This window comes from Lutjanus erythropterus, chromosome 1, assembly GCF_056507025.1.
Source record: "Lutjanus erythropterus isolate fLutEry1 chromosome 1, fLutEry1.hap2, whole genome shotgun sequence".
NCBI lineage: Eukaryota > Metazoa > Chordata > Actinopteri > Lutjaniformes > Lutjanidae > Lutjanus > Lutjanus erythropterus.
The window spans coordinates 3,673,343-3,682,643 of NC_139317.1; the positions used below are offsets into that span (position 1 = coordinate 3,673,343).

The following is a 9,301-nucleotide window of genomic DNA, read 5'->3' on the forward strand; positions in this document are numbered from 1 at the left end:
CAGTTTCATTATGACACACTGATAACTGGCTGTGGTCTTTAAACACATGATGTTGTCAGCTCACAGATAATGTGACCGAGATTGTTTTTCAGGTTTGTACATTGGAAAGTATTGGATTATTTTTAACTGCCACAATATTATTACAAATCTTTGACAAAAAATAATAAATCCATTTAAAATAACCTAGTGAAAGTGCCACATTATTAGAGATAATGATTAGCCTATCGCTTTATGTTTAGTTTTTAAATGTTGTTAATTGTGTTGAATGTCAATTCAAATTCAAAATGCATTATTGGCATGACCATATTCAGTATTCATATAGAGTACTGGGCTATGTGACAGCATTTCTCAATATTTTCAGAATTTTTACAAACCAAACAATCAATCAATTAAAAGAGAAAATGATCAGCAGATCAGTTCAAAATGAAAATAAACATTAGATATAGTCTGACATGAACTCTTCAACCAACAACAACAATAAAATCCTGCTTTTACATGAATGCATGAGTAAAGTGTAATATCCTGTACACATCTATCACTCCAACTATAACACTAATCTTCATAGTGTTAGTAATAGTATTAGGTTACAGAGATGCATTTTATTTATCTGATTTTTATTTAAATTTCTTTCTTATCTTATTTATCTGACTGGTGCTGTTATTTATACCTCTGCTCTCAGTGCGTTCGCTGACCTGTTCTTCTCATCCCACGTGAACACAGAGGAGGAGAACCATAGTTTACACTCACAGATAAATCATACAGGTGATGTGAAAACAGACAGTAAACTCTCAACCTCATCTCAAGGATGTGGATAAACTGAGTTTACTTGCGGCCCCAGTGTTATCTTACATATGATCAGTTTAACTGAACTTGCAATAATCATCAATAGTAGAACAATCACAGGAGGCAATTTATCTGCATTAAGTACTTTTACTATTAACAGGTTTCCCTAATATTCCCTATCCATTATACTTACATACTTTTGCTGTCTTAAACAGTGAACTTACTGTTTCATTATTATTTACCCCCCCACACACAATGTTTTTCAATAAAAAAATTAAATATTGTATCCAGCACAAAAAGTACACATTGCAGTACAGAAGAGCTGATTACAACAACATAAAAAAGCATATAAATAATTTTTAAAAATTAAGCTTTGAGTTCAAATTAATTTAAAATAGAGAGAAACAGGGTTGGAACATAAAATCTACTGTTCATAGTATACATAATTTCCCCAATATCACCACAACAACAATAATAAATAAATAAAAATGGATAAAAAAATAAATAAATCAACTGATCAATACTCAAAAATGCAAAAATAATAATTCAGTAGTGCACACTGGTACACTGGCGTCATTTCTGTTCATCTATTTATTTATTTGTTTGTTTGTTTGTTTGTTTGTTTATACTGTGTATTTAAACCAACCTATACTCTGATTTATAATACTTGCACCCTAACACACTTTCCCACACATTCCCCATCTCAGCATTATTGTTGTTTTTGCACTATTATGTGTACCACTGTTGTAAATATTGTTGTGTATTTTGTTTATATATGTTTTATTTTACAAATTTTCTATTTTTCTGTATTGTAGTATACTCCACATTTTTTTTACCTACTTATAATTTCTATATATTTACATCTAATCTGTTCTTGAATAGAAGCAACCATAACGCAAACGATTTACCCCGGGAATCAAAAAAGCATTTCTGATTCTGAAATAATAAATAAATGAATAAATGAATAAATGAATAAATGAGTGAATAAATAAATAAATAAATAAATAAATAAATAAATAAAGTAGAAATCTGTTTTTAATAAAAATAAATGTATCTAAGATAAGGCATTTTCACGTAAATGTTGAATATTTTTTATGTTAATTAACTATATAACGTCGTCATACGTCACGTATACGTCCGGGGTCGAAGTTGAAAGTTGACAGGGGAGGGCTCGTGCTTGGAAGGTTCGCGGGAAACGTCTCAAAACAAATCGGTTCTGGTGGGCACGCGACCAACTTCAGAAAGAGTTTGAATTAATCAATCAATCAAACTAATCGACCAGATCGATAGTAGCGTCTTTTGCTTTAACTGACAGCAATACGTCTCAGGAACCGAAGCTCGCTGTGAAACTGAAGGAGCTGGAAACGTTAGCTAATGTTAGCTCCTTCAGGCTAACACAACACTGTGAGCGGAGCTAATCTGTTAGCATCAACCAGCTCTGTGTGCGTCAGCCCGGGTTTATACCAGAGACTCAGCCGGTAACCGTGACTGACGGTCGGTCCAGGTGTCGGTGAGCAGACGGCGGACAGCAGGTTTGAGTTTGAGGACTCGGTTAAAAAATGGCAGAGAGACCAGAAGACCTGAACCTGCCCAACGCGGTGATCACCCGCATCATTAAGGAGGCGGTGAGTCAGTAAATATCATTCAGAGACTTTACTGAAGGAACAGAACCAGTTTAAACATGTACAAATACTTAACTGCAAGTACATGTCTTTATTTATAATCCTACTTCAGTAACAACAGAAAAGTATCATCACAAAATGTATTTAAAGTATCTATAAAAGTATAATTTTGCAGTAAAATATCCACTATGACTGATATCTGATTTAATGTGACATTGTTAGATTGTTAATGCTGAAGCATCAATGTTAGAAAAGCATTTAACTATTGGAGCTGTTCCAGGTGGAGACAGTTTGAACTACTTTACTCCGGTGGTTTTCAACATGGGGGTTGGGTCCCTCCAAGAGGTCACCAGATAAATCTGAGGGGTCATGAGATGATTCATAGGAGAGGAATAAAATGGTCAAAATTAGTGCTTGTGATGTATCACAATAAAAATGTTTAATTTCAGTCAAAATTGGTAGTTTTTGATCATTTTTAATTATATATTTTTAATAAAGGCCAGGAAAGAAATGTTGAATTTGACTCTTAACTTTTTGAAACTTTTTGTAGATCACAAATGGACTCTGTGTGACCATTTGCCTTTACTTTTCCTTGCTTTTGCATATTGTTATTTGTGATAATAATAACAATGAAAATACATATTATTTACTGTTATCATTATTATCATTATTGTTATTATTAACCCTATTCTGTCTTCTCTTGTGTTTGTACTTTCATACTATAACAGTTTTCCTAAAGTCAGATCTAGCAGTATATCACCTTGCTTACAGTATTGCAGTATATTGAATCATAACAGCTGTTTTGTGATGCGTATCATATTGCCAGATTCTTGCCAGTACACACCCCTAGAAAATGCTGAACATTGTTCATCCCAGTTTTTCAAAGTCCAAGGTGAAGTCTTTAAATGTCTTGTTTCGTCAGTCTAACATTCAGACATACTCAGTTTAATATGATGGTAAACAGAAAAGTGGAAAATCTTCATATTTGAGAGGCTGAAAACAACATTTTAACAATTACTTTGACACAGTTTACTTTTACTTTAACAGTTAATTGATTATGAAAATAGTTTAATTCTTCTTTACCACTTGCCCAGTCTAGAAAGTGAGTTGCCAGATTTACTGATGATGAACATCTTTTCTCTCATTTTCTTGATTTATCTTTCTATTCTTTGTAAAATACAGTATTTGACACGAGCCTTGAACTATTTAACAATTTAAATGAGGCCATCTGAGTCGTTGGCAGAACTTTAAATTTGTAGAAAAATTTCTGTTTGGTGTAAATGATAACAAACACATGAATATCAGAAACATGAACAGGGGCCCTTGCTGGTTGGTTGTGAGGGGCCAGTGTTACGTTTTATTCATATAATTATATGACTATTTTCATAGAGAAGAACTGTTTTTCCTCTCAGACATTTGGCAACTGTCATAAAACAGCTCTCAATATAAACTTTTGCTCAAAACTTTACCCATTTCCATAGAATAAAGTGGTTTATAAGCAAATGTTTTTATAAAAGAAAAATTTAATAGCAGATCTTTCTAAAAAACGACTGTACTCGTTTTTTTAACGTCTTCCTTTATGTCCAGATGTTATTGTTGCCGAGTAACTGAGTCTTTTTTTTCTCAGCCTGTCTGTTTTCTGATGATAAAATGCTTCTATACTGCGGCTCTGAGATAAACTCCTCCGCTCCGTTTGTTTTCTAACAGCTCCCAGATGGGGTGAACGTGTCGAAGGAGGCGAGGAGAGCCATATCCCAAGCTGCCAGTGTGTTTGTGTTGTATGCAACATCGTGGTAAGAATAAAAACCCACTATCAAAATCTAACGGTCAGGAATTGATTCACAAAATTCAGCTCGATGCAGCTGACATCAGCGAGATTAAACACAGTTCACAAAGAAGAAATGAGCAGCGACTGAGTCGACTTATTCTAACTTTGCTTGAAGTGCTTGAATCAAGTTTGAGAATGTTTCATTATGTCACTCATAACATTTTCTTCTGTTAATTTTGTCACAGTGCAAACAACTTTGCTATGAAAGCCAAGAGGAAAACTCTGAACGCAGGAGACGTTTTGGCTGCGATGGAGGAGATGGAGTTTGAACGATTCCTGGAGCCTCTCAGAGAAGCTTTGGAGGGTCAGTGCATCAGTGAGGCTTTTCAGATTACGAGGAAACATGACATGAAGTAGACGTCTGTTAGGACACCCAGGTTCACGGCTGACATTACTGTGGTCTAGAGGCTGCAGCAGCAGGTTCAGTTTTAAAGCTGGAAAGAAGATTTTGGTGACGGAAAACTGGCATGTCCATTTATGATCTGTCTGTTTGAATTATTTTCTCAATTAATCGATTAGTTGTTTGGTCTATAAAATGGTGAAAAATGTCAATCAGTGTTTCCCAAAGCCCAAGATGACGTCCTCAAATGTCTTGTTTTGTCCACAACCCAAAAATATTCAGTTTACTGTCATTTAGGAGTACAGAAAACAGACATATTCACATTTTAAGAAGCTGAATTCAGAGATCTTGACCTTTTTTCCCTTAAAGAATTACTCAAACTGACTATCAATATAGTTGCCGATTAATTTACTAATCGATTAATCATTACAGCTCTAGTCAAGATAATGTAAGTTGATGCAGAAATGTCAATAAAAACGTCAGGAAAGTTCATTTATGCGCAGATTTAGTCTTTATAAGATTTAAGTTCTATCGTAACTTGGGTCATGGTGGTTTGGGAAACACTTGTTTAAACTATGACTCAATGAATTCCTTGAATATCAGCAGCAACACAGGAGTTTCCATTTCAAGTCAAACTCATTACATTTAACTGTGAAGGCGAAGATGCACTAAAAGCATCAATTGAAGCTCCTGTGGCACACTGCAGACTTCAGATTTAAAATTCCAGCACCACAGAAGCAGCAGTATTTTAGGAAAAGTTTACCATTTATAAGCTTCTATTTATTTCTTTAATAAAATACTGTCCTGTGGGTTTTTCAGCTCAGTCTATATAATGATAAAACGGTGTGTGATATTCATGTTTTTGTATCAAGACAGCAGGATTTTTCACTCTGACAGTTCACATCAGTGAGGATGTTTTAGACCACAGCAGACAAACTGCATACCGAGGAGATGAAGAGAGAGAGAGAGTCTGGACTCTTCATGGTTTACAGTAATGCAGAGACTCCAGTCTGCAGTGAATAACCTGCAAACTTTACAGTGACCTCGAGATTCATGATTGAAAAAACTTTTTATACCAGTCAGCACTTTACACACGTTTCCTCCCTCCCTCCTCTCTGCTGCCTCTCTCCCTCGCAGTTGCGTTTAATCGGCATGAAGTAATTAAGTATTTAAAAGTACACAAATCAGACTTTGAGTAAAAAAAAATAATTAAAAAATCACACCACAGAAGAGTACAGTAACATAATTCTTGATCATATAGTTTTTATATAAAATCAGCAGATCTGTCCATGTTCACACGCTCTCTCCCTCTCCCTGCCTCTCCTCTCTCTCTCTCTCTCTCTCTCTCTCTCTCTCTCTCTCTCTCTCTCTCTCTCTCTCTCTCTCTCTCTCTGCTGCGAGTTGGCTTTTTTTCTTTTTTCTTTTTATTCCATTTAATTTTCCTCAGACATGAACTGCAGCTGCAGGAAAAAAGCTCTGTTCCTAATTTAATACTCCAAAATCGAAACAAGTTTGAATTGAGAGCGTCAAGGCAGTTGGACGTGCGTCGATGCTTTCAGTGTGCGTTCTGTCTTTTAAAGCAGTGGGTGTAGTTCAAAATGTGTGTGTGTGTGTTTTGGACTTAAATGCACCTCAAAACAGACGGTTAATCAGCAAAATATAACGAACTTCAGATCATGTATTTCAAGTTAATGTTTGGTGTTTGTGTTCCTCCACAGTGTACAAGAAGGGCCAGAAAGGAAAGAAGGAGGTGTCTGAGCAGAAGCGCAAAGACAAAGAGAAGAAGGCCGACTCTGAGAACGATAAGAGCAGGGAGGAGGAAGAGGAGGAGGAGGAGGAGCGCATGGAGGAGGAGCCTGAAGCTGAGAACGAAGCGGAGGAGGAGGAGGTGGAGAACTGATGAGGCTCTGCTGACTGATGAATGAAATGCACTCCCACCGACTCCTCTGAGGTTCTCATCACCAGCTGGACGTGGTGCGTTTAAGTGACGCTCGGTCATCACAGCACCACCATGAATCAGAACATCAAAGGTTTTCAGCAGCAGCAGCGATGTGATGAGCTCATGAGAGGTTACAGTTTATTTTTGAGGAGGTGCAGCTGCTGTTTTCCAACCCGACAACAAACGAAGCACAAAGAAACAACAAGTCCTGATTTTTGTCTCGGTCCATTTTGTATTTTCAATCATTTTTGATACACAGTTTTTTCTCTAACATCAATAATACACAGTAGTTAGTGTTCATGGACAGGAAGTGAAGTACAAAGACACTGATTCTGGCTCTGATCTCTCCCTTAGTGAGCTTTTCAGTCAGTTTACCACTGGAGGGAGTGAGAACACAGGCGGTAGTTTGACCAGAGTCCAGTTCTGAAAAGGGCTTGTTTGAAACGTCCTGATAGAAGCACATTAACAGTCCACGTGACATTAAAATACCTGTTTTAGACAAGAAGCTGAATAGGAACTTTAATAGTCTGAGATCAGTAAAGTTTAGATTTAAATCAGGAATTTCTTGATCAAAAAATAAGAAAACAAAACCACAAATCTGACCTCAGTTTTGATGCTGGCTTTTGGTACAAAATAACGCTCCAGTGAATTTAGTAGCCTGTTTTTTTTTGTTGTTTTTTTTTTACACCTGGTATTAATATGCATCTCAAGTGACCACTTGTGATCAGACCTCACTTCCCTACTCCATATGCAAATGAACACAGGGTTTATTTTGTCAGTTGAATGTCCATTAATGTCCATTAGACGGTTCAGTTTGGAAAGATTTTGACTTTCTTCATCAGCGAGATGTTTTATGAAGTCGCCCAAAAACCACAACTCACATTTTGAATTTTTTTTTTCCACCTGTAATTCCATTTCCACAACAGCATGTGAAGTAGACTTCTCGTTATGGATGCAGCCTGTTGAAATGATGCAAGTGCACTTACAGGCTTTTACAAAACAACTGCAGAAGGAGACTTACACTGTGGTGGCAATGGCTGAACAATTAAAAAAAAAAATAAAAATAAAAAAATCTAGTTGCGATTATTTTGACTGATACTGCAATTACAGTATGATTTGCACTATTAGAGAGAATGATAACTTTTACATTCTTTTAATTTTCATTGAATCGTGGTGGGATTTTTGCAGGGATCTGAACCAAACGAAGATGTTTTCTTAAAGCTTCAACAAGGATCTTTGATATTGTGTTGATTTTGGAGCCCCCTGTGGACAAAAGCAGTAATATTTCCACCTTAAGAACCACAAAGACAGGCTTGTTTCATCTCATTTCAAGGAGAATCCGACCCGGTGGCGGCCTTCAACAATTCTACAACAATAGCTGATCTTCTCATGGATGGTCTGGTTAACTTCTGTAGATCATATTAAGGCATCAGTGTTAAATGAGACCATTTTATAACCATTTAAAAACCCTTTGTAGTAGCTTTAAGTCTGTAGAATATGATGTGTAGGCCAGGACGTCTCTGCAGAATGACAGTATTTAATTTAAATTTAATTTGAGAAAACGTTTCGATAAAAGTTGGATTAATTGTTCAGCAATAGCGGTGGCACCACAGTCTCTTTCTCTTTGCAGAGTGAACAGGTACGGGATGAGAGTGAGGGAAGACTCGACTAATTGATCGCTGATGATGTTCTCTCAGATGGTCTGTAGTGTGATATTATACCTGAACTTTTACTTTATCTACTTTATCTGTTGAGTCTTAGAATAAACAACTGAACCTATTGCACTTAATGCTGAATTAACAAGGTCGTAGAATTTGTTGTAGCTGTTTTGCAAAGTTTCATTAGTTTTTTGTTAGTCAGTCTGTGGGAGTCTGGGGATTATTGCTGTTACTAGTTCAGTGGTGAAATCAGCTGAAACAGACCGTGTGCTCATTACAGTGAACCAAACGATGTACTTACAGGACATCAGTTGAGTAGGCGGTCCTTCAGTCTGGCCCCTGACACATCACGTACACTCTGTGGTTGGGCAATATGTTAAAATTTTCCTTATCAAACAAATGTACATCTTCTGAATTCAAGTTTCTCTCGTCAACTAAAACGAGCTTATAATTGCTTTGTCAAACACACTTCATGAAAACAACAGAAACAAAATAAAACTCACCAAAACCGTCCTGGTTCGTCTTTCCACTGTTGTGACCACCTCTGATTGCAGTCTGAGTGATGCATCAATCAATCAATCAATCAATCAATCACACCTGCACTCAGAGCTGTCCACTTGTGATTGGACCACCCAGGACACATGTTAATACCAGGTGTAAACGGCCTCGAGCATCATGGTTGGTCTTCTGGATTCTTCTGTAACTTCTGTGCTCTTTCCTGGGCAATGACACGCAAACTATTTGACATAATAGAAGGAACAAATACCAAGTTTGGAACGACTAAATGTGAGAAATCCTGTGTTAGAAGAAGTGTCATCCTCTGAAATCAGTTTCACACCTAAAAAAAGATTCTTTGTAAGAGAACAGCGTTGGCTGTAACGAACTGTTCACATGACTTCAGACCCAGTAAGAAAAATAGCTGCACCGGTGTGTTCGTAGTTCTGTTTGTTCTTTATCTGCTGAGTTTTTGAACCATTTATACTTTTGTAGAGTTGTATTTGACTGGCTGAATTTTCAATAAATATTTTGTATAAAAAGGAGAAACTGTAGTGAATCATTACTGACCCCAACGACCCCCGAACACCCACCACAGCCGTTTTTGTTTCACTCCATCCTCCAAACATGATGAGA

The 9,301-nt window shown here is 36.7% G+C and overlaps 1 protein-coding gene across 1 annotated transcript; it reads left to right on the forward strand.

The window, feature by feature from the left end:
• Nucleotides 1–1,931: 1,931 nt before the first annotated feature.
• On the forward strand, nt 1,932–6,837 carry pole3 (polymerase (DNA directed), epsilon 3 (p17 subunit)). The gene is made up of 4 exons (XM_084722310.1): nt 1,932–2,408; nt 4,113–4,198; nt 4,419–4,537; nt 6,292–6,837. The coding sequence occupies exons 1-4, from the start codon at nt 2,343–2,345 to the stop codon at nt 6,471–6,473; spliced, it is 453 nt and encodes a 150-aa protein (XP_084578436.1). The 5' UTR covers nt 1,932–2,342; the 3' UTR covers nt 6,474–6,837.
• The last annotated feature ends 2,464 nt before the right edge of the window (nt 6,838–9,301 follow it).

Coding starts and splice junctions, on each gene's coding strand:
- pole3 (XM_084722310.1), top strand. CDS start 2,343: ATGGCAGAGAGACCAGAAGACCTGAACCTGCCCAACGCGGTGATCACC. Junction 2,409..4,112: donor CCCGCATCATTAAGGAGGCG/GTGAGTCAGTAA, acceptor GTTTTCTAACAG/CTCCCAGATGGGGTGAACGT. Junction 4,538..6,291: donor TCTCAGAGAAGCTTTGGAGG/GTCAGTGCATCA, acceptor GTTCCTCCACAG/TGTACAAGAAGGGCCAGAAA.